This window comes from Eleutherodactylus coqui, chromosome 12 (assembly GCF_035609145.1).
Source record: "Eleutherodactylus coqui strain aEleCoq1 chromosome 12, aEleCoq1.hap1, whole genome shotgun sequence".
In the NCBI taxonomy this organism is placed as follows: Eukaryota; Metazoa; Chordata; class Amphibia; order Anura; family Eleutherodactylidae; genus Eleutherodactylus; species Eleutherodactylus coqui.
The window spans coordinates 41,030,639-41,056,778 of record NC_089848.1 but is presented as its reverse complement, the minus strand read 5'-3'; the positions used below and the strand labels follow the sequence as shown (position 1 = coordinate 41,056,778).

The following is a 26,140-nucleotide window of genomic DNA, read 5'->3' as shown; positions in this document are numbered from 1 at the left end:
TATGGGCACCAAGTACCCCCCCCACGCACTTCCTCAACTACATTTCAATGCTCAAGAAATGTTAAGCTGGTCAATTACCAGCATTTCAGGCTGACAGGAAGATACATACATCCAACATTAATAGGCAGTGACATTTTAAATAGAGGGAAAATAAAGCAACCTTTCTCTTCAAGGCGGACATTTTTATTATGTGTTGCATCAAAATGCTACTCAATATTATGGATTTCTCACACTGACAACACTCAAAAGGCTGGAATTTTAGGATAATATAAAAAAGGCCTCTTAAAGCGATGGAAACAGTTATAAAACAGTGGCAGATACGGTGTTTAACCAAAAATAAGACCCTGTCTTATATTAATTTTGCGCTAAAAGAGGCACTGGGTCTTATTTTCCTTACCTAGCCACTGTGGTCCAGGTCCCTGTCGCTGGTCTCGTAAGTCCCATCGGGCATCCTGCACTCCTCGGCCACCAACAGATCATCACTTCCTAGTTGCAGGGTTCATAAATCCCGCCTCCGGGAAGCGATGGCTCTGATTGGCCAGCGAGCGCTGCTCTCAGCTAATGAATGCAGTGCTGGCTGAACCAATGCTACATCTGTGATTGGCTGAGAGAAGCGCTGCTCTCAGCAAATCACAGCCTTCGCATTGGTTCAGCAAGCACTGCACTCATTGGCTGAAAGCAGCGCTCGCTGGCCAATCATAGCCATTGCTTCCTCGAGGCGGAATTTATGAATGCCTCATCCTGAAAGTAATGCTCTCTCAGCAGCCGAGGAGTGCAGGACGCCAGCGGAGAAATTGAACTTCGAAGATTAGCTGGAGGGACTCGGACCGCGGTGGCTAGGTAATGTATTGATTTTTTTTTTATTTTTAATGTAGTCTAGCTAGGGCTTATTTTGGGGGTAGGACTTATATTTCAAGCCCCCTGAAAGTAGCCAAAAATCATTTTCAGGGTAAATCTTACTTTCGTGGAAACACTGTATATCTGGAGGGTAATTGACAGATATTCCAAGAGGGGCTAAAATCTGATCAAAGCATCTAAGCCGCTCACTTGTATCTGATGCCACAAATTAGACCCCATGCATTGCATGCGATGAACTCCCGTAATCCATGACATAATTAACATGCTGCAGATTTGAAAATTTACGAAGTACCCCTTTTGGCAAGAAATTGTACACTGAACACAATGATCTTTAAAGGGTTAATTCTGCAAAAAGAGTTGCAATGCAAACATAGAAGGAAAGACTTACGTTTTGGCAGTGACATCCACATACTGTCCGGGCCTGAAATGCGCGGCATAAAGTGGGGTACCTGGAAACAAATATATTACATTGTAGGCACATTTCTAAAATGTCAAACTAGGGAAGACTTATCAAAACTGGTGCAAAAAGGGGCAAATGGGGGCGGCAAAGAGTCATTTATTAAAGGGCCTCGGGAAAAGGAAAGCCAACACCTGCATGGTTCACCTCTGTAGATTAATCTCTCCTGCTTATTACCTTTAAATGAAACATCATTAGCTACATAAAATTTATACCTTAACCCCTTACTGACCGGTCTATTTTGTACTTTAAGGACTTGAAGATGTGTTGGTTCAAGTACTAGAGTAGTACACTGCATTACTTATGTAGTGCATCATATTATGTCTATGAGAGCAACCTATTGGAGTCTGCAGGAGGCGGGGACCAATAGGCCGAGTTGTATGCCAGATATGGAGGCTTCCGACTGCCTTGGAAACCAATTGGTACCTTGCAACTGCATTTAGGAGTGCCAGGGGGTGATAGGGAGGGGCCCCTTCCCCTGTAATCTGCTTGCATGCTGCAGTTGCTATTGATTGTGGCATGTAAGGGGTAAAACTGTCAAGATCTGAGGTTTCTCCGCCCCTGGCTGTTAGAGCAGGAGCCTGGCTGTTAGTAGTCAACCAAGCAATCCCCTTAAAAAGATGTGGTCAATAAAAAGGCATACTGCGGTCTCTCATGGGTTAAAGGGGTATTCTCACACCTCACAATCAAGACTGAGACAGGAATACTCATCTGTATGCCACAGTCAGAAGTGGGCAGAATTACATAAATAGCCGAGCTGGCTATCCTATGCCATTTCTGGGATCCCAGCTGCCCGTAGCTGCAACAGACAGGCAGGCACTCCAATCTCAGCCACGACTGTCTTGAGATGGGATTACCCTTTTAGCGAAATATCTCCAGAATTTCCACAAGAAGTAGTTATCATGCGGTAGCAGAAGCTTCGAACCCCCATAATATAGAACGCTTTGAAGCAAAAACTCCTCCTCACAATCTGTAGATCATGGCAATCACGTGAGCAAAACTGCAGTAAAACCGTGATTACATTGCAATGTGGACATAGACCCTTGGAGGTTGCCGCCCTCACCTGCCGCAGACGTCCGTGCAAGCCACGGTGTCATTGTACTTGCAACGTGCGTCCTTCCGTGCCATTCAAGTGGGCGGCGGTGGCGAACTGGAGGATGATGTGCATAATTAGCGGAAGCTGCGATTCTGAGCTCATGCGGCCCACCTCCGTGACTCGAGGCGGGTCATTTAACATGCGATTTGTTTCCCCTGCGTATCGATGCGCAGTGCCCACACGCAGGTGTGCATGGAAGAATGAAAGTCCATTGACTTTTATTGCCTTCATTCCCCGGGAAATATGCGTGCGTAATACGCGATGACAATACGCCCGTGTGAGTGCGCCCTTGTTGCTGCATGGGTGTACATGACTAAGTAATGCCCCAGCTCTTACAGCAGCTTACCTGGCTTGAGGATGGCATTGCCAGTCACTTTGAACATACTGACTTTCTGCTTAGGCGGGACTGCAGCTTCTTGAAAATACCCCAGTTTGCCTTCTGATTTCTGTGATGGTGAAGTAAACAAAAAAAATGCAATATTTAACAACTTGATAGCAAATGTTCTTTAATGCTACCCCATTGGTGAGCGCCTTCAAGACCAATTGTTTGGTTTCATTTTTATTCATCATCGCATTCCAAAAGCCCAACGCTTTTAGTCGACTTCGTTGGATTGGATTGCATGGTTTTGATGGCATCAGTTTTGGGGTACAGAACATGCATTGCTTAACCTATACATACATTTTCTAATGGGGAATGGAAAGAGAACCCCAAAGATTTCACAACAGGTTCTTGGGCTTTATCTCTGCACGATTCCAGAATGCCACTTATGTTTGTTCTTTTACTATGTTGGTGCAATCACTCAGTTTTGTGGAGGCGTTGGTGCATTTTGGGGTATATGTGACTTTATTATTGCCTTTTATCATGTTCTTTTGGAAGGTGTACAAACAGTAAACAGCACCTGGGATAAACAATATGTTGATTGCTCGGGTCCGTACGAACACGCCGATACATATTCTGAGCATTATTTTCCATTTGTTATCATTACGAGGCATTTAGTGGGGAAAAATGTATTTTATTTCTATTTTTAAACTTGCTTTTATTTAGAAATGAAACTTTTACTTGCAGTGCAACGTGGTATGTCTGACAGCTGGAGGCAGGATTTAATAGGCTGGGTTACATGGCAACCCATCGGCACCCGCGACTGAACTGCAGGGTGCCCATGGAGCTCCCTCTGTTGCCTCTTACAAGCTACGGTTGCTATTGACTAAGGCATAAAAGGGGTTAAACAGTCAGGATTTAAAGTTTTGTTATCAACTCCTGGCCATTTGAGCAAGAGCCCATCATTCAGTATACAGCCGACCGCCAACCATGCTGCCATAGAAATGCAACAGCCTATTTGACCACCGTAGGAATACGTATGGCTGAAGGTGCTGGTCGCTAGGGTGCTGAAGCTCAGAGCCGTTGGGGCAGGGACTCCACGAAACCTCTGAAAGGTGTCCGCAATTTGTGCTACAGTATCTCTTCTGTGGGCTTGGACCAGACAGGCGAGCCTTTCAAGAACCGACTGTTTACTAATCTATTACACCATGACCTGTACCACGGTCAAGAGATCGTTCCTGCAATATCCTATTCAGACAGACATATCCAATTAGAATTTGCAAAAAATGGATTGATTGTAGTCAATGTGTCATTCGCATGAGATGCTTGTTTATTTTTTCTTCCTTCTGTGCGTCATTTTTTTTTCTATGCAAGGCAAAAAAAAAAAAGAAAAAAGCCATAAAAAAATGGAGCATATAGATGTCATCTGTGAGCTCTTTTTTTTTTTTGCGCACCCACTGAATTGGTTCGGAGACGGTCATTTGAGAAATTGGACCAGAATAGGGCATGCCGCCTCTGTTACCAAAATAGCCCCGTTGACTGTAACAGCTACACATGCAGTCTGAGGGCACACATGGACCGCACATGGATGAGAATTATGTCCGTGTGACTAAACCCTAATTCACGCCATCAGTCAGTGTAATGGCTGGTCAGTGTATAGTAAGTACAATGTATCCATGTAGGCGGCACCAGAACTCTTTCTGTAACCGCCATCTAATGACAGTTTAGGGTTTTGCAGTAGGATACCGAGCCGATGCGACTGGAATTGGAAGAAGAATCCTAATCTTACGGAAAGCAATTTAGTGGGCTGTCTGTGGCGTCACGCTTGGATAATCCCATTTATTAGGGCGGCCCACATGGAATAAAATCCTATTCTTTAAGCCCATTTTAAAAACAACGTGCTATAGCCGAGGGGACTTACGTGGGAATTGCAGGAGTCGTCTAACCATAAACGACAAGTGTATGTAAGAAGGAGAATCCCGCAGGTCTTTCATCACAACAACACCGTTAAAACGGAGACACAATAGCCGATCGCTGGACAATGCAGAACTGGCAATGACAACCCGGTAGAGGACGTGGCGTCATGGCGGTCATGTCAGGTTACCTGATAGCTTTTCACAGTGACAATGTGTCTACAAGGCCACGAGCGACGTGGTCAACGCAATGGCAGAAAGGAGTCGCAGTAACCTGGAAAGTGCAAACCATTAACACCTGAAGCCGGCGGTGCGCAGACGGCATCCAATCCAGGAGAAGTACACTTACTTTTGTTCTTTTATGCTATTTACTTTTTGGTCGCTGTGACATATAGCAAAATAAAATGCCAACTAAGAAGCTACTAATAGCCCTTGGCTTTCATATGAAGGAGTCTGCTAGTTTGTGGCGGTCGCACTATTTTCTGATCCTGGTCTTGCAAGATTCCACTTAATCTGGTAGTTTGAGGAGACAACGGCCATAATATTAGCAAGGTGACGGATTAATAGGAACGCCTCACACATTGGAGAGTAATAAGTGAATTAAAACACAGATGAAAATTGTGGTTTTGGCATTAGGGCGATTTCCCATCTGCGTCAGAACCTTTAGCCGCAGGTTCTATCACCGATGTGGCTGTAAATACAGGAAGAAAAAGTGCCGCATGCAGCGCTTCGTCGTCCATTCAGAGGCGGGCCGGCTGGGCAGAAAGCGGGCGGACCGGAATGTATTATGGTCACTGGTGTCCACCCTGCGCCATTCGGTTGCAAGGATTCCCTTTTCCTGCTCCCCAAACAAAGCAGGAAATCGCAATCCCCTGAACATGTGAGAGCGCAGGCTTGACACGAAAAACCCACGACTAAATCTCTCGTTTTCTCGCCCATCACAGGGCCAGGTGCAGCGTATAGACGCCGCAGCCCAGAATTCCTTCGGCGGCATAAATATTTCTACTGCTCAGCAGAGCCCGCTGACACAGTTTACCAGCCCTAGCCGCTGCTAAACTCCCTCTCCCTCCCTTTACTAGCAACTGCAATAGAAGCCTATGGGAGCCGCCAGCTGATCGTGGCAGAAAGATAGGGCTATCTTTTCCAGCCGGCACATTTGGCGGCGATGTCCTATTATCGTGGCCGTGATGTTTTGATGCGGCTACATAGTGGCCATCTGAATGAATACAATGGAATCTAATGCTTCAGATGGTCACGTTATTTTTATCGCTGCGATAAAACGCCCGCATGAAAGAAGCCGTAATCAGTTTTTTTTTTTTTTTTAAAGGAATATACATTGATGACCCCCCCCCCCTACCCCCACCCCGCCCCCAGCAAGGTGGGATCTGATCCCCTACACCCCCACCAATCAGCAGAATAACTGCCTTGACTGCGCCATTTATTCAGTTTGAAAAATGGAAACAAAACAGGACAGAATTAAGCGGAAGCTTTCATGGAGACCCCATTGAAATCAACGGGGGCCCAAACTGAACCATTTTTAATTTCGGTTTCTCTGCAGAATAATGATTAACTGCCCAACGCCAGTGTAAGTGAGCTGGTAGTAAGGATTAAACTACTTACATAGAAAGTAGAGACGTCCTTCCCTCCTACAGCGAGGACCGTGTTTTTTCCATTAAATTGCTCTTTTGTCAGATACTTGATCACATGACAGTTTTGGACCTAGAAGAAAAATCAACAAAAGTTTTAATGAGCTTCAAATGAAGACGTTTATGAACAGAGTACTTACAGGCAGGGAGAACGGGGTACCAGGCTGGTTATTAGCGTAACGGTGCCATTACAGGGAGCAACTACCGGCCCCTTTCGGACGAGCCAATTCGGATCTGAACGAGTAACATCAGCGCCATTGGTTGCACTGGTGCAGCCTGCTTAGACAGGAGTTCATTGTTGAGAGCCGTTCACTTCTTGTCCAGTGTCTCACATTCCTATCTGTAAGGCCGATCTCACACGGATGGGTCGGATTCCACATGCGGGACGCCAAAGCGGAAACCGGCTCTGACCGCGGCCGGCGACCCCGCATGCCTGTAATTTCTTTACTGCAGATGTCTGGCCTTTACCGTTGGCATGCACAATTGATATATATATTTTTTTTTTCTGGTTTTAGTATTTGCCATGACATCGCTAGGCAATGACGCAAGTACCTGCAGCCTATCCGCCATGTCTATTGCAGACGGGCTGACGTCGGATGGCCTCCATTGACTTTAACGAAGGCAGTCTGCGCGGAGTCCGCAGCAAAATAGTGCATGCAGAGATTTGTCCTCACGGAAATCGCAATTAATTTCAGAAAAGTCGTGGCAGTGGACAAACGCCGGTTGTTTGCTTTTACACGGAGCGATGACGGATCATTAGTGGCTTGCAGAGATATCATTTATGCAGGGAATCTGCATCACATCGATATACCTTATTTTTATTTTTAATGGGAAAAAATAAAAATTTACATGTCATTCAGTACTTATGAATGGTAAAAATTACATCGCATTCGCATGTGAATGCGATTTTTTTTCCTACATAGGAAATAATGGCCGATATTGCCCAAAATGAGGACAAGCGGCAATGTTCCTCTCTTGCAGCATTGCCGAGAGAAAAAACTTGCACATGTAAATACATCCATTGCAAAAACTGGGTTCCATCTCCGTGCGAGTTTGGGGCGTTTCACAACGCCCAAAACTTGCAAGATAAAATCGCCAGTGGAAATTCAGCCTTAGTTCGCAAGTCGCTCAAACATGAACTGTGACTTTCCAGCGGACGACTTCTGATCAAGCAGTGACTAAATCGCTCGTCCCCGGTGCGGTTACACGAATCAACTACTTTTTTAATTGGCTCGATAGTTGTTAGTCTGTGCCGACGCCATCCTTATGGTCCTAGCCGCAGACCTCTACGCGCCCGTCATACCCAAACAGAGAAGCCTGTTGCAGACCTCTACAAAGTATAATTAGGCAGAAGTTATTTGTAACTGAAAGATGTAGCAAACTACCATGTCCAAATATAAAAGGATACCTGTTTTTTCAATTTATTAACGTGACTTGCCAGGCCTGGACAAACAAAGATGGCTGACCCGCTTCTCTGACTACCTGACTACGCACACTGGGCAGCTGGTTAAAAAAAAAACTAAAAAAAACAAACTTTAAAGCTATAATAAAAAATAAATAAATAAATAAATAAAAGATTTAGGGTAAAGCTGCACCGTGCAGCTACTCCACTGAGGGTGGGAAAAAAATTGCAGCCAATAAGCTGTGAGGCGCTTTTAACCCCTTAAGAACCAGATTGTTTCTTTCCTTAAAAGGACCAGGCACTTTTGAAGAATTTTACGCTTGTGGTGGTTTTACTGCTTTATTTTATTTTCTTCAGCTATCCAAATTAATTTTGGCTGCGGTTTTTTTCCCTGTGACATATAGGGTTTGTTTTTAATCTTTTTTTACTGACTTTTTTTCCGATTTTTTTGTTTTGTTTTATTGGGGGTAAAAAGTTAAAAAACAAAAAATATATATATTTTTTTAAATTTATACTTTTTAAAATGAGTATATTTACACTAAAATAAAGTACAGGAATGGGTCCTTCGTTTTGTTTCAGAGATATTATGATATATAATTTGTATAGTCCTGGATTACAGGCCGCATAGGTTGACGGTTTTGGTTGGTGCCGGCATAGGGTCTTTCTTCTTATGTAGATATATATTTTTATTTTAATTCTGCAACTTTTTACTTATTTTGTAACTATTTTTTTCACACTTTTCACTGTAGCTGGGGTATCGATAGGAGCCGCATCCATAGGAGCCCCATTTACAGGGGAAAACATCCACCTATAATGACAGAAATCACTAATAAAGCTGATCAGGGTCTCCTGGGACCCTGCAGCTCTGCTGCAACAGGGAGCACCCGATAGTCACGTGAAATAACACTTCCGCTTTCTCTCTGCACTACATAGCGCTCATTCAACGCTGTGCAGCCTAGAAAGGCAAAGGCAGAAGTGGTTAAAAACTTCTTCTGCCTCCTCCTCCAGGTCCTTGGCTGTCACTAACAGATGAGTACCCCACCGGCTTCATTGCAGGAGCTTTTATCCTGCGCTGTACTTCTGTTATCGCCCAGGACCAAGCTCTGTAATTTACCTGCTAGGTCCTTAAAGGGTTAAAAACTGCACCCTAAAACACTGAAACCTTCTATGTTCACCGTGTGAATGAGGCTTCATAAGATCCTATTTACTGGGGTGAAACATTTGACCACTGTGATAGCCTATTGCAGGGAACAATGTATTGTGATGGCCATCATCACACTATGCTAGTCGCTTTCTCCGAGGGGAACGGTGCCAGATAATTTCATTTGAGCCGCTGCTCTCCACAATTACCAGGATCATTCCACTTCAGAAGGCAGCATATAGACGTATAATGGCGGTAATGTAACTCCCAGATCTAAAAATCTAAAGCGCATCAATACAGCACAAATCTAAAAAAAAAAAGCTACATTGTGTGTCCTGCATCTCGTTAGCCACAGCAAGAGGATCGTACAGGTAGGGGGCGCTGTTGCTTTAAACTATACTCTCATACATAATTTCCTTTTGGATTTAACCAAATGTGACAAAGCACGACTACAGATACAGTATCTCTGAATTAAAACAGGAATAAAATATGAAGCTGGGTAACAATAGAAGATTTCACACTTCCATTTCCCAGAACCCGTGTGCAGCAGCATTCACGGAGAACTTGCCAGACTAAATCTGACTGCCAATCATTTCCGGCAGCAGACGTCTCAGCGATGGAGGATGGAAAGGAGGGTTTTTTTCAGCTCAGGGTAAACAAATAAAAAGTGTCACTTATAATCAGGGTTGACTTTTAGAAAACTTCGTTTGGTGGTTTCTATGTTGTGATGAACGATGTAATCACCTTTTCTTTCATCCATGTCTGCTAGCAGTCGGTGCAGCTAATATCGTCGGGAGAAACAAAGGGAACAACGGAGTCTTTGATTACCGTCCTCTAAGCTGATAATGGTCAGACTTCTAGAAGATGCGGGTCACCACACGTGCAAAAACAGAACCATTTACCATCGGCTTATTTGGTTCAATGAAACAAACAGTCAGGAGAAAAAGTATGTACACCCGCTATTATTTAACAAAAACTAGGATAAAATGCAGAAGCAGTGTGTGAAAAATTAGGTACACACTTACCGCCCCTTGCCACTATTTGCAATGGGAGGGGTGGGGCGGGGCTAAGTGCTGATACTTAGCCCCGCCCCCTCCTATTGCAAATAGTGGAGAGGGGCGGAAGCTCAGTTCTTGCTACTGGCTCTTCCATCCTCCTACCCCTGCAGACAAGGACACCGTATATCGGCTCGGCGTGAAAACCGAGCCGATATACGGTAGTCTGAAATAGCCCTAACAAAAAAAAAAAATGAAGGTAAGTAGCAGCGAGGTGCTGCTAGTCAAATGCCCTTAATTAACTGCTCATCAACAAGTGTGACCACCTTTATAAAATAAGAAGCTTCAGCAGTTTGCTGGCCTGGAGCATTCAGGCTGGTGTTAACATAACGCCAAGGAGGAAAGACATCAGCAATGATCTTAGAAGAGCAATTGCTGCTGTTCATCAATCTAGGAAGGGTTATAAGGTCATTTCCAAACAACTCGAGAGGACCCCCATTAAAGGAGTTGAATAGGACAAGAAAAACATGGCTATATTCTTCCACAAACAATACCACACCTGTCCACAAGGTTTGTGTAGTATTTCAGCTCAGCCCCATTCACTTCAATAGAAGTGAGCTGTAATACCAGTCACAGGCCATAGACAGGGGTAAAGTGGTAAGGCGGTTTCTAGAAGTCCTGAACAACGCCTTTAATGGTTTCCTTGTCAACCACATATCCCCTACATCTTTGCAGGGAGGCACTTCAGAAGCCAAAACTGTATGGGGAAAAACATCTTTGTCTGCATCTCAGGCTGTTGTACGACTACATCTTCAATTTTAGGCTTATTTTAAAGCCAAGAATATTGGCTTTTAAATGAAAACTAGAATCGTGTTTTTAGCCACAACATAGCCCAAGAGACAGGAAGCTGAAGCGGGAGATGAAGTTATGGCTGTACATTTCTGCAACTCTTTCTCAACTGTACTTCTACGGATGATCTCTCAGGCTGTGGTTGATCCTATGGCTTTGATCTTGGCCTTGTTTTAAAGCTAAGGAGTCTTACCTTTAAAATAATACTAAGACTGGCTTCACATTGGTGAGGGCGATATCGAGCTGTGATTCACCATGTAAAAGCCCCGTGGATGTGAACTGTTTTCATGTGAAAACAGCCTTCCATCACTTCAAAAGAATGGGTTTCATATTTGTGCATCTCACGCGGTTTTTACGCCAGTGGGAAGGCAGCCTATGCCCGACTCATTATTTACTACACAGACATATCACTGTAATCAGTGAGCCCGTCGCTATGCTGCCCTCAGAGAGAGATGCAAAAAGATGGTGACAGAGTCTCTAAGAGTATAAGTTGTCATTTTGCAGCAAAATTTGTTCTGCAGTTCCATCTCAGACAGATCTGTAGATGATGGGAGTTGTGGTTATATGGACTGTCTTGTCCCTGGAGGCCCTAAAAGTGATTTCCCCCTTGGCCTATAAGAGGCTCTCGGAGGCTCCTTGTGTGTAGTGACCTCTTCTTCCGCTTGTATAGAGCTTGTTGGCCACCAGACGCCTCTACGACGCAGAGAAGAGATTTCACCCTGTTACCAGAGTCTGAGAGGGGAGCATTATTGGAAGGGGAGAAGCTGGATGGTCGTATCGATTAATTGTCTCCCACCGGTGTTCTAATAACTGTTGGGACCAGTGGATGTGTGAGGGCACACAAGGTGATCGGGCTCAGGACGCCCTCTACAGACCACCAGTAGAGAGGACGTCTGACCAGACTGTTAGGAGCTGTTGGGACCAGTGGATGTGTGAGGGCACACAAGGTGATCGGGCTCAGGACGCCCTCTACAGACCACCAGTAGAGAGGACGTCTGACCAGACTGTTAGGAGCTGTTGGGACCAGTGAATGTGTGAGGACACACAAGGTGACTGGGCTCAGGACCCCCTACAGACCACTAGTAGACAGGAGCGTCTGACTAGACTGTTAGGAGGTGTTGGGACCAGTGGATGTGGGAGGGCACACAAGGTGACTGGGCTCAGGATGCCCTCGACAGACCACCAGTAGAGAGGAGCGTCTGACCAAACTGTTAGAAGGTGTTAGGACCAGTGGATGTGTGAGGGCACACAAGGTGACCGGGCTCAAGACCCCCGACAGACCACCAGTAGAGAGGACAGTGTAACCGTCCAACAAGTACCAGCAGCTCCAACTGTTTCGTTATCTGCCACCCAGAGACAGGTGGTGCCATTGATACAGGGCTCTGTGTCTGTCAGAACCATGTCCAGGTACTTAGCTGAAAGACATCTGGTTTCACGGCGCCCATTACATGTACTACCTATAACACTAAACCACCATCGCATCCATTTGCGGTGATGTCGTAAACTATGAAACTGAACTGCTATGTAATGGAACGTTGTGGTCTTCAGTGACTAATCCAGGTTTAGTTCGGGCGCTGACGACGGGCGCGTTTGTGTCTGAAGGCCTTGGGGCAAGCGCCTCAATCCTGCCTTTGCTTTGGAGCAGCACACTGCCCCCTGCTGGTGTGATGATTGGGGGGGGGGTGACCATCACCTACGACAGCTGGTCACCCCTAGTAGTGGTACGAGGGACAATGACTGCTCAGCGATATGTTCAGGACATCCTGCAGCCACATGTGTTCCTCTAATGGCGGCTTCCAAGAGGCAGCAGGATAATGCTGAGCTGCACACACAAGGGGGTCACAGGAAGTCCCCACAACATTGTCACACTTCCGTGGCTGCCCAGTTGCCAGATTTATCACCAATAGAACATGTATGGAACCATCTATGACTTTGCACGATCTAGAGGCTCAGTTACAGCAAATGTGGAGCGATATATTCAAGACTAGCAAGAACAAAAGAAAATGCATTGAAGGCAAACCCAGCAAAACGTGAACTTACTTGTAACATGGTGACTGCGTGCTTGTCCCCAGACTTGGTCCATATTTGCATCATTCCAAGTTTAACGGCTATTAAACCAACCCTAAGGGAACCTGTAATATAAAGGTGGGGTTATATAAGGATGTGAGAATCAGAAATCACACAGTAGATCCAGTGAGCAGAGATTTATTAACCCCTTCCTGACACGTGACATACATGTACTGACGGCACATGTAGAGATGAGCGAACGTACTCGGTAAGGGCGATTTCGCAATCGAGCACTGTGATTTTCGAGTACTTCACTACTCGGGTGAAAAGTACTCGGGGGTGCTGTGGGGCGGGGGGTTGCAGAGGGGAGGGGGGGGGGGGGGAGAGGAAGAGAGAGAGAGCTCCCCCCTGTTCCCCGCTGCTACCCCCACTCCCCTCTGCAACCCCCCGCCCCACAGCGCACCCGAGTACTTTTCACCCGAGTAGTGAAGTACTCGAAAATCGCGGTGCTCGATTGCGAAGTCGCCCTTACCGAGTACGTTCGCTCATCTCTATCACATGTTTCTGAGGAGTGTATGCAGCAAGCTCAACAGCTGAGCCTTTGTTTCACATCTTCTGTTCCACCCTGCAGAAAATGTCCTGAGGTTCTCAGTTTATTATATGGTATATCAGGGGCTGTGCCATTAAAAAATACAACTTGGTTCATTAAAAAAACAAGCCCTTATACCTTTATGTCGACAGAATTTATGGCTCGAGTGAAAAAAATACTGAAAAAGTCGCCACAAAAAAAAAAAAAAAATTAAAAAGGGGTTAAAGAAGCATTACCTAAAACTGATACAATGTTAAGCAACATGAAGGGACAAGCACCATAAAAGAGAATTCTTGACTCCTGCCCCCTCAGGCCCTGAACCAGGTTATGTTCAGATCTGCATAGGAGATTCCAGAGTCCCCACTGCAGATCTGTCTGAAAATCCGGAACACAATAGCGCAGCATGGTGCGTCCCTTCATTCAGGAAAATGCATGACCGCGGACATTATAGTCAATGCAGTCTGCCCAATGCCATTTATTTCCAATATAGGACGGACCCAACTTTCCATTTTACTGTTCCTATTACAGAATCAAAAGGCTGGAAAGCAGAATGCTGAGTACCACCCGGCCTTACACAATAATGCCCAGTATACCCACCTAGTAGGAAAGGGAAAGTGCAGTCATTGTTACTTGCATATGCCAAAATGGCTTTGAAAAACCAGAGCAGGAAGCCGACTGGATGCTATGAGACCCTACATCTACTTCTCCCTCAACCCCTTAGCGACGGAGCTTTTTCGTTTTTTTCTAGTTTCGTTTTTTCCTCCCCCCTTTTAAAAAAATCGTAACTCCTTTATTTATCCATCATCGTCGCTGTATGAGGGCTTGTTTTTTGCAGGACGAGTTGTATTTTCTAATGGCACTGTATAATGTGCCATATAATGTACTGAAAAACTGTAAAAAAATATTCAAAGTGGAGAGAAATGGAAAAAAAAACAACATTCCGCCATCTTTTTGTGCGTTTTGTTTCTACGGCGCACAAACTAACAAAAATGACCTGATAACTTTATTCTATGGGTCGGTGCGATTACTACCATACCAAACGTAAATCGTTTTTTGCTGTACTACTAGTATTTGTTTTAAAGATATTATATTTTTTAAGTTATTTTCTGTCTCCATCTTCTGCGCACAATAACTCAATAACTGCTATTTTTCCGCCGACGTAGATATGCGAGGGCTCGTTTTGTGCGGGACGTCCTGTAGTTTCCGTTGGTACCATTTTTGAATACATACAACTTTTTGATTGCTTTTTATTACATTTTTTCTTCGGGACAGGGTGACCAAAAAGGCGTATTTCTGGCTTTCTTTATTTTTTTATTTGGACGACTTTCACCTTGCAGGGTAAATAATGGGTTACCTTGATAGATCAGACTTTTACGGACGCAGCGATACCAAATATTTATTTTTGTTTTATTTAAATTATTTTATTGTACATATGGCAAAAGTTTTTTTATTTTAAATAATTAGTAAAACTTTGTTCTTTTTTTTAGATTTTCTTTTAGCCCCCTTGGGGACCACAACATGCGATGCATTGATCGCTCCTGCAGTATGATGTAATGCCATAGCAGCCTATCAAGACACTCCATGGAAGGGGGGTGGCGTACGGGACCAGAATTCCAGAATTGATAGCGGCATTTAAAGGGTTAACAGCCCTGATCGGCTGCGCAGCTTGTCGGGGCTGTTGCACACGGATGTCAGATGTAAGAAACACCCGTGATGTATGGAGGGAGATGGCAGCGTGATCTCCCTCCATACACGTCATGCTGCTGCAAAATATAAAAGGCCTATGGGGCCGTCACTTAGGGGTTATGACACTTTGACGTTGTGCTTCAACTTGCAGCATCGGTTCCACCTGGGGTTTCCATCTTCTACGCAGGGATGAAAACCTGGACGGCACCAGGTTGGAACCATATTTAGTATGTGAGACGGAGACCTCTTAGGTGTCTGCTTCACATGGTTTCCGTAACGGTCAGTCTTTTCAGCTGGACAGAAAAGGGCAAAGAATAGAAAGACTAACAGGTATGGAAACTATGTGAAAGGGAGACCAAAGAGGTCTCCTTCTAATATACTAAACCTTATGGTGCCGTCCAGGTTTTCATTTCGGAGCAGTTTTCTGCATAGAAGATGGAAACCTGAGAAGTAATAGTGCAATATGAACGCAGCCTTAGACCGGCTTCACACGGGCGTATTTGCGCATACAATAAGCAGAGAATAGAACCCATCGATTTCAATGGGTTTATTCACGTTTCCGGTTTCTGGACGTATTCTCAGATTGGCTGAGCCACAGCGCTCGTGATCCAATCACAGCACTCGCTTGCTGGAGGCGGAGTATTTAAAGCTCCATTACCAGGAAGAGAAAGCTGTCAGCACAGAGGACACGGCAGCCTGCCACACTGTGCCAGAGACCAGCACGAGGCACCAGGACCCCAGCGGCTAGGCAAGTATAAGACACCCCCTGAAAATAAGACCCTGTGCCTCTTTTGGGGCAAAAATTAATAAAAGACAATATCTTATTTTCGGGGAAACATGCTATTATCATCCAGCTCCAGACCTTTCATTGAACGGCAAGTGATGCTGCTGCAGAAGATCTTTGAGAGCGCAGAGATCTGGATTGCCATTTGCTACTACATATTTCCATAAATCCCAGGCAGGATAAATCTGGACAAATAGTAACCAGACCCAGAAGCCAGAGTAAAAGATTGGTAAGCTCAAAAGGAAATATTTCGTCAAAACACTAAGAAAAAAAAAAGCCATTCAGAAAATCCACTGCCCCTTCACCCAGTGGTCACAATATTGCCTGCCTTCCATTGACACATAAGACTGTCCCTTCACCCACACTAGCAGCACAAAGAGGACCTATCACTACTCCTGGCATCACTACTGGGGCAGCTTCACACTATACCGTTCCTCTGTTATTCTTCCATGAAATCTGGCCACCGTATGACTTGTGTCCTGCATTTATCACCAGATTTTTACACTTTGTAGGTTCTTCCTAAATTGTCCCTGAACTCTTGTGTATGGGGGTGGGGGTGGGGGGTCACTTATGCATTATGCAGACCCCAAAGAAACAGAGTTTTTTTTTAATGGTGTTGGCCATCAGGAATCAGCAGCTGGCTAAGTTGGTCTCTATCACTCTGTTGCTGAACATAAGGTCTTATGTTCACTCAGATGTCTGATGAAGAGGTCTGTGAACCTCGAAACGTATTACATTCACTGGCTTTAAATAAAGAATACAGATAGTCCCCGACTTGCGAACATTCGACTTACGAATTTCGCTAGATACGAACTATCTGTCCTGCACAGTATGATGTCATGCTATGGCATTACATCATACTGTGCAGGGACCGGACAGGCTTCTATCAAGCCTGATAGAAGCCTGTCCGGTCAGATCGCGGTTGCTGGGCAGCCGGGGGCCTTCTGAAAGGCCCTAGGGCTGTCTATGCAGAGCGCCTAGCAAGCCGTGAGCTTGATAGGCACTCTGCATAGGCAGCCCTGGGGCCTTTCAGGAGCTCCCCGGCTGCCTAGCAACCACACAGCGTCCCGCGATCTCATCGTGGGACGCTGTACGGGCCCCCTGACGTTGTATGGAGCGGGGTCCACCCGCGATCCCCTCCATACAAGCATTTGTTCGACTTGCGAACAAAACGGACTTGCGAACGGGCTCCCGGAACAGAACCTGTTCGCAAGTCGGGGACTAACTGTATTTGTTTTTTCAGATACCGTTAGCTTTATTATTTATCTAAGCTAACAACAGGTCGTGCCAGGGTCCTAGCTTTATAATTTCCTCTTCATTAAGTTAACATATGATGTCTTGACCATCGGTGAACCAGCGCACTAGGCCGGCAGCACAGTACACAATTCTTGATCCCACCTCTCACAAACCCAGCACACCAGTGCACCATTTGTATCAGGTTTCTTCTTCTGGGACACTTTGCTCGATTTCTTCTTCTTATCTCAAGCCTCATTCAAGCAATTGGCAGCGATAGACAATCTAATCTCATACAACCCCTTTTTACTAGTTAAGGACCTCTTACATGGGACAAGGTGTTGGGCAAATGATACCCAACACTCGCCCCAGTGATGCTCGCTTCTGCGTTGTTGCACAGGAGCGAGTATAGCTGGCATCGCCTACAGCACTGCCGGAGTGGAGGCAGAACGGCCGGGGAGCGCTCCCCCCGCCAGCCTCCATTCACAGTAAGCAGACAGTCATTGAAAAGTGCCCAACTTCTGTTCACACTGAACAACGCGACATTTTATTTTTTGCATGCAGAAACTGAACAATTCGCGTTTAATCTTTGCATGCGTTTACACGGGACGATTAGTGTTCCGATTTGCGCAGGAATCTGAATGAGAATCGTCCCATATAAAAGGGCCTCTGGTGTCCAGTTGAACCAACGGTTGATTATAGCCAATCATGCCAACACTGCCCTGTATAAAGAATATCCCTTCTTCAATATGCATACAGTTGATATGGTGCGTAAATATAACCCTATCCCAGTGGGTCCCAAACTTTTTTTAGCCATGGAGCCCTTTCTGAAGCAAAAGTTTCTCATGGAACCCCCAAAGAGTGGGACAGAGGGTGCGGTCAGGGGAGGGGTAAGGGGCGGGGCTTATCACAACATATGATTTTTACCTCTGTCATTATAGAAAGGACAGGGCCGTTTAAAAAAAGACAAGAAAAAAAAAAGGAAAAAAAGAATAGGGAGGAACGCTGGATGGACTATTGATATAGTTAAAACTAGCTAATTGCCCGGCGTTGTCTGTAAATTCTGCAGAAAATCCGTGCCGTGAAGTAATACTGACTCCCTATATTGGCGGCTGCAGTAGTAATAGTGTCCCCTACTGCGGCCCCAGTAGTAATAATGTCGGTAACAAGAGAGCATCCTCTATGTTTATAGGAAAGCAGGTTTCATCACCAACACAGACAGGGGTTCTTTACTGTAAGAGCAGTGAGACTGTGGAACTCTCTGCCTGAGGACGTGGTGATAGCAAAACCAATAGAGGAGTTTAAGAGGGCCTAGATGTCTTTTTTTCCAGAGCGCTATGAGACTACAGGATATAGACATTAAACAACCAGCAGGGTTGTTGATCCGGGTCTTGGAGTCAGGGAGGAACTTTCAAATGTTGATCCACATAATCCGCCATTGGTCCCCGCTCTACTCACCGTTGTAGCGGTGTCCGGACAGCCTGTACTGAAAGGAAGTAAACGTCCATAGCAACGCGGTGCAATGCTGACGGCAGCACCTGGACGTTTATTTCCGCAGTACAGCCTGTCCGGATACCGCTACAGCGGATAGTAGAGTAGGGAGCTAGACCCTCCGTCGGGGCCCCTAATAATCTACTATGGGAAACCCTGCCCTAAACAATACAGCGTATCCTTCATTTAGAAGGAGTAGTGGATCCACACCTGTTAACCCTTTCGGCACTAGCTGCCAATGGCATGTGTGCTTCTGGTTGCATGAGTGTTAAGGCCCTTTTACATGGAACTATTATGTAAAAAAAAAAAAAAAAAAGTGTTCAAACGAGTACAAGTCTCCAATAACAGTTCTGCCTCAAGGCAGCTAACAACCGAATGATAAATCGATCATTTATTGTTTGTCATTCTTTTTATGCAGGATAACAAGCATCGCTGGCTCGGTCACCTTAAATTAGCAACAAGTCGCTCTCATTCACTGCGGCTTCTTCACACGTCACTATTTGCGCCTGTTTTTGTGCTCGTGAAATATACGCACGCAAAACACAGAATTCATTGATTTCAGTGGGTTGGTCATCATGACCACAAACTCGTCTAAATGGACCCCAAGTCTACATTCACAACATCACTCTGCAAAGGATTTGTATGAAACTGGAAGCATTCATACGTGTGAAGTCGCATCTAGACCGGACGACAGTCGTGTAAACAACTGCATGAGTGTGACCGTTAGGTTGTTGGAGCTCTTGGAGACCGGTTACACAGGCAGAACCGCGCTGGCTTCTCGCTCAACGCTCACATTCTATGTGAAGCGCTGAGCGTTTACACGCAGCGAGAAGTCAGCAATCCAGAGATGCCTTTTACACTGGTTGAAAGTGAGTGACCAGCGAACTTTGAACGAAGAGTGCACGGCGGCGGCGCATTCAGACACGATTAGTAATTATTTTATTATCAGGCAAATTGGTTCGTTTGAACTCATTTGGTGCAATAATCGTGTAAATGGCCCTTAGGATATTGACGTGTCTATGCTATCTGACGACTGTTGTATTTCGTCTTCCAGTATAATTTGCAGCTGATGTAAAAAGCTTGAACAGGCAGCTGGCAATGCCCTGTGCCGCCGGTCTCGGTAGCTTTACCCATAATCCTGTACACAACGTAACAGTAACATACCTGGCTCCCACGGCTTTATAGGCCACGGCTCGTCCTTCAGGGGACACAGTTTGCTTGCGGTCATAGCTTTGTATTCTTGAGATGTGACCCCTTTTATATATTCTCTATTTTCCTCGGAGAGATGCTCATCCCACCAGGTGCCGCCGCCGTCGCCACCACTGCAGGATCTGACTAGGAGGACGCAGGATGTACGGCTGTGGAGACATCAAGTAAGAAGCAAAGAAAAATTGACCAACTTGAAAATGAGGACCTATTCCAGCATCACCCACATCCCAGACTGATGATGTAGCTACAGCGCTGCAGTACTTGGGTCATGCGGCACATCACATGCAGGCGCACCGTTCACACAGTTTTAGACAAGTACAAAACTTTATCAGACTTAATAATTAGGCCCCTCTCACACGGCCGTAGGTAAAAACACTGAGGTTTTTTTATGCAGCGTTCTACTGCGTTTTATGCGATTTTGTGAAAGTTTGCCTGTGGTTTTACTGTCTATCTTCGTGCAGTAGAATACAGCCAAGCAAAGCCAAGCATGTCACAACTTTTTTTCTCCTGCCTCTTATCGACCTGTGTAAAAAACGCAGTATGAGTGCAATTATGTATTACTGCAGGTTTTTTTTTTCCCTTTTTTACACACCCCATTCGAACCAATAGGCGATTTATGCATTAAAAATAGCAGACGCTGCATGTAATTTTGGGCACCTGAAATACGCGGCGCAAAAACACTAGTGCGATGGTGTGAGAGTGACCCAAGGGAACAACAATGATGCTTTTTACCACTTTGCTCTATTTAGCCATTCCTCCCATTTCAGGTGTCAACAGATCACACAGCAAGTTCATGCAGGAGACCTTAGTAAAGTCTTCCAGCTCTGTCAGACAGCACCGTGGCTCTCCCAGTAAGGGCTCACTCACACGGGCGCGTAAAAACCACAAGACACACCGAAACACATGTAACAAGTATCTGCTGCATATGTTAAATCCCCACAGCCTGTACAGGTGCACAATATACACCAAATTAGGGCATGCTGGGTCTTTTCCATGCGCCCAATAGAAACCAATAGGCTTTTAGACCCACCCGCATATTATGCACATGAAAAATACACGAGCCACGTTCGCCCGTTTGAGTAAGCCCCGATGGGGCGCTGCGGAGGAATGATAGCAGCCACTAGGGGTGCCTTCACACTTGCAAAAAAATAAAAAATAAATTGCAGAGATTTTCCATGTTTCATTCCCATTTGCAATCACTCGTGATGTGGCGTTAAAGAAATTAAATAAAAATCGCAGCATAATTATCCTTTTGCGTTTTTTTTTTAATCTCCCATGGTTCCATATGGAGCCTCCTTTTTATTGCATCAACACACGAACTTGTGATTTTTGCGCAATGCGACGCGTTTTTGACTTTGGAAACTCCTATTGCAAAAACGCCTGAACAAAGATGCAATTTTGCCGTGATTATCTTGTGGGGATATTGCAATTGCCAAAATGAAGGAGCCCTTACAAGCATAGGGTACTATTGTATCTTGTCACCACCAGAAGTAGTGGTGGAGACCAGTTTGACAGTCCGGTGACGCCTCCTGTTCCTGATTGGCTGCAGAGTTGGCTCACGTGCAGGTCCTGGCAGTCCACTAACATTGCCACAGTCTCCCTGCTATGTCACTTGGCGCTGCACTTATTCTCTGCTCCTGGCCCTGATTTCACCTCCCCACTGCTGCTGTTACTCTGCCTGCTGTCCGTGTCTTCCCCGGCCCTGATGTAACCTCCCCACTGCTGCAGTCACTGCCCCTGCCTCCCCACTGTCCGTCTCCCTTTTCCCAGCCCTCAGCTCACCTCCCTACTGCTTCGCTTGCTGCTCGCTCTTCTGCTCAATCTCTATGACTGCTGCTTTCACTTATCGGGTGGTCTGCCTTTTCTCCCCTCTCTAGTCCGCCGCTGACAAATGATTTTTGTCCTGCAGCGCTGCTGGGAGGCCGCTGGGGACACTTAGTGCCGAAGACAGAGAGCGGCAGAGTGGGTAGCCGACACATTGCAAGTCCTAGCAGCGTGGGGACTGAACTTTGGCTTGGATGGAGGGTTAGGGTGAGGGTTTGTTTAAGTGTTATGGTTACATTATTAGCTGTGAAGGCTTCCTTTTTGGACCAGTTACAGCTAATAATGCAAGCCTAAGGCCGCCTGTCCATGGGCGTTGCGAAGTCCCACGGCAGATCTGATAGATAGGCTGGCCGCGGTGAATCGGGGCAATTCGCAGCATGCTACGAATTGCCCACCGCGACTGGAGAATTGCAATAATTCTCCGCTCATGGACGGGCTGGCGCTTTCCATAGCAATGCTATGGAATACACATCTGTGGACAGGGGGACCTAACACTTAAACAAACCCTCACCCTAACCCTCAGGCAAAACTCACTCTCCACACTGCTAGGACCTTCCTGCAGGCAGCCAATCAGGACCTTTGGGGCGTACCCTAGCCATAAGCTGTCACTTTAGGTCTCCACCCATTCTTCTGTTGGGTAAAAGGTACAATAATACCCAAGGATAGTGGCTACATCTCCTGAGGGCTCAGCTGCCGCTTGTGACAGGACACTGTGTCCATTACTGCTCTGCTAGCACCTTGGCTTGTTGTAATACTGGGGCGCTATGGAAGCACCTTCAGGTCTCACTCACACGGGCGACACGGTCGCAATGCTACAGATCACATGTATGTGAAGCCCGTGCTTTCCTGTGGGTTCCTTCACATGTGATGTTTTGTAGTGTGCGACGTCTAAACACAAAAACCTTGCGGGTCCGGCGATATGCCCGCGACTCATGAGGTTTTGTAGCCCATGTTTCCTTATGGAGCCTTCCTCTCTGTTGCATCGCATGAAAACGCGATTTTTGTGCGATGCAACTTTGACAGAAGGAAATCCTACAGTCAAAGCCAAATATAAGCCCTAGCTGCAGGAAAAAATAAAAAAATAGCATGCATCACCTTAGAAGCGCTGTCAGCCCGGCCGCATCTTCTCCCCGGGTCCCGGCACTAGTCTCCTTAATCTCTTCTAGCCAGGATTGAAAAATCTCCGCCTCCTGGAAGCGCTGTCTCTGATTAGCTGACGCTTAGCCAATCCCAGCCAGCGCTCGATGAACCAATCCCAGCCAAAGAGTCAGCCAATCAGAGCCAGCGCTTCCAGGAGGCAGGGATTTTTCAATCCCTGGCCAGAAGAGATTAAGACGACAAGTGCCCGGGACCGGGAAGAGGCTGTGGCGGAGCCTCTAAGGTGACATAAGCTTTTATTTTCCTACAGTCAGGGCTTATATTTCAAGCCCCCCCCCCCCCTCCCCCTGAAAATCCTCGCACGTGGTGCAACAAAGTCGTGCGACTTTGTAACCCTACAAAATCGCGGTATTGCCGCGAGCAGACGCAGTGGACCAGCGATGCGATATCGCGGTGATGCCGTGTCACCCGTGGGAACGAGGCTTTAGGGCTCATGTCCACGGGCAAAATATCATTTAGGATCCGCAGCGGATTACCTGCACGCGGATCCGCACCCCATAGGGATGCATTGACCACCCGCGGGGTAGATAAATACCCGCGGATCGTCAATAAAAGGGATTTAAAAAAAAATGGAGCATGAAAAAATCTGGACCATGCTCCATTTTCGTGCGGGTCTCCCGCGGGGACGGCTCCCGCGGGCTTCTATTGAAGCCTATGGAAGCCGTCCGGATCCGCGGGAGACCTAAAATAGGAATTTCAAGGATTTACTCACCCGCAGCGGACCGCGAAGGTCTTCTCTTCCTCACGGCCGCATCTCCCTTGCTTCGGCTCGGCGGATGTGCCCGGCGCATGCGCGCGGCACGTCGACGACGTGCCGCCGGCGTAAGGAATTCATCCGCCGGCCGAAAAAGAAGATCCAGCCGTGAGGAAGAGCAGAGCTTCGCCGCCCGCTACGGATAGGTAAATTCTTATTTATTCTTATTTTCAGCGCTCACGTCCGCGGGGCAGGAGGGACCCGCTGCAGATTCTCCATGTAGAATCCGTAGCGAGCCCGATTTTCCCCGTGGACATGAGGCCTTAGGCATTTTTTTACTTACATGCATTTCTGGCTGAAAAGTGTTTTTGCACCGGGTTATATTAAAAATTGCGCATCGTTCTCTTCCGTTTATCCCAGAACACTGGGATCGGCTGTCAGACTGCAGCGGCCGTATACAGCGATATGCAGAAGCTGCAGAAGACAAACGCTGCGACATTCTTAATGACACCCGACTGCGAAAACACCCGCCATTAGTCACATAAATAAACAAACTTCGGACATGTCAAAAGTTTGCTTGGTGCGGATCCGGGTGCTGAGACCCCCCGATCGCCAGAATGACGCAGCAGAAGCGCCATCGCCGCTCGTTAGTTGAAGAGTATTGAGTTCGTCTTCAGCTAAAGAGCAGAAACCGCGCTGCTGGTGATCGGTGGGGCTCAGCAGACTTTTGGACATGTTGGTATAATCTGTGACAAGTTTTATTAAAGTTCAGTTTCACTTTAAGGCCGCTCTCACGCATGCGGTCAATTAGACGCCATTCAAGCATTTAACCGCAAACCGGAAGTTGTTGCACCGTCCCCTGTATAGTGGCCAGTGCTGGTAACTGCAGCCACAAGCACAGGGTGTCAGGGTGATGGCGGTAAGAGCAGCAGCACTACAAGATCTGCTGTATGGCGGGAGAACACGCCATGACACCGCCGGGCACTGCTTACACGCCGACGCCATGCTGCCCGTCACTCACCCGCTGGCCGCTGCACAAGTCCTGCCCAACCCCGGCCACCGAGCAGACAGCAGCCTCCAGCCCAGCGCCGCAGCCATGGCCACCCGCAGGGACACCACCAATGACAGCTGCAGGTCACAGCTCTACCGCCCGCAGCCTCTCGTCCTCTGCGGACGCATGAGAATGTCAGCACGCGCTTCCTGTCCGTCGCTCCAGTCTTCCGCCCGGAAACAAGAGACGAGGAGAAAGGTTCCGGCTGGGTTATGTCGTTGGGGGAAAGTCATTCTCTATGAGGGGATGAACGATTAATAGTGACGGCTCCCAGTACTGATAATAAAGCAGTGCAGTGTTCACCTCACAGATGGCGGCAGGGAAGAAAAACCATTAAAAAACCCCTCTCATATTAGGGCGTATTCGCACGGACGAGCGCCATATTGCGGAATTAAGAAACGCATCACATCTGTGAAATTTCGATCCTCACGCATGTGAAATAACGTCAAAGGGGGACAATAAGGTCCAATTGAAAACTATGGGCGAAGCCATCCGAGGGAACGACCAAAGATAGAATATGACACGGTTTAAAAAAAAACCAAATAAATAAAAATTTTCTTGTGGCAACCATCCAAAAGAATGGATTTCATATTTCTGCGCATCGCAAGAATATCTCTCATGTGAATAAGCCCTAAGGCTCCCTACGCACGGGCGGCGTGATATCGGACTTTCTGGCAAAAACGCCCCCCATTACTTCGGTGAAGTAGCAATCCTTCGGCGCGGCAAGTGTTTCTCATTGTTTTCAATAGGTAACCCGGCGTGCAACTCGTCCGCTGTGCGACGGCTCTTACTGTCACATTGATAACAACGGGTGATGCGTTCCGAGGAACGTGAAAAGATCGGACAGGCCGCGGTTTCTTCCGGCACTGTCAAAAGAATGGGGGTCATATTTGCGCAAGTTTTGTGAGTCTCACAACCCACCAAACTCGCGTGAGATTCTCATCCGTCTGAAACCGGCCTCACAGTGTCTTCGTCTGACGGCGCTGAAGATGGTTTCTTATTCGCAGTAAATGCTTTTTCTTCGCAATGAAGAGAACCTATAATAATGAATTATATTGCAGCTCGTCGCCCCGAGGAGAACGGGGGAAAATGGCGTAAAAAATAACAATAAAGGGGAAAATGGGCATTAATGTAGACACACAAAAGTGTGATTGAAAGGGTTAAATGGGTTAGGGCCACTGAACTAGCACACAGTGGCCGATGCCCACATCAATAACAGCGGAGTCAGCCTTGCCAAAAGTGTATGAAAACTGGCATCAAAGTGGGCAGATTTTACTGATTTGAATAAGTAACTGGTGTTTTCAAAGGGTTAAATTGCTTTGGTCCGCCGATCTGAGCACACAGAGGGTGATGCCCCACATCAAGGGCAACTGAGCCTAGCCTGGCCCAAAGTGGTTCTGGGCATCAAAATGGGCAAATACGACTTTTCACTAATTTGAATATGTGAGTATGCCCACTTTGATGCCAACTTTCATGCCCAGAAGGGCTATATTGGATGCGGGGCATCATCCTCTGTGTGCTGACAGCACTAGTTCAGCGGTCTAAATCCATTTAACCTTTTCAATCACACTCTTGTGTGTTCACATTACTGCTAACTTTTTTTCTCCTTCTTTGTAACTTTTTAATGTATTGCGAATAAAAAACTGCTGAATAAGACCGAAGTCAGACGCGCAATTTTTTTTCGTACGCACCTATAATCGCAAAACAAAAATGCATCTATTAAAACAATTGGTTTCCT

The 26,140-nt window shown here is 46.4% G+C and overlaps 1 protein-coding gene across 1 annotated transcript in view; it reads right to left on the bottom strand.

The window, feature by feature from the left end:
- Window positions 1-24,578, bottom strand: part of MRPL3 (mitochondrial ribosomal protein L3) — a 72,626-nt gene extending 48,048 nt beyond the window's left edge. The window contains exons 1-6 of the mRNA XM_066584554.1: window positions 24,373-24,578; window positions 19,631-19,824; window positions 12,717-12,808; window positions 6,264-6,362; window positions 2,758-2,857; window positions 1,247-1,307 (exon numbers count right to left, since the gene is read on the bottom strand). Of these exons, the coding sequence (XP_066440651.1) occupies window positions 1,247-1,307; window positions 2,758-2,857; window positions 6,264-6,362; window positions 12,717-12,808; window positions 19,631-19,824; window positions 24,373-24,449 (623 nt within the window). The 5' untranslated portion in view covers window positions 24,450-24,578. The remainder of the gene's footprint in view (window positions 1-1,246; window positions 1,308-2,757; window positions 2,858-6,263; window positions 6,363-12,716; window positions 12,809-19,630; window positions 19,825-24,372) is intronic.
- Between the last annotated feature and the right edge of the window lie 1,562 nt (window positions 24,579-26,140).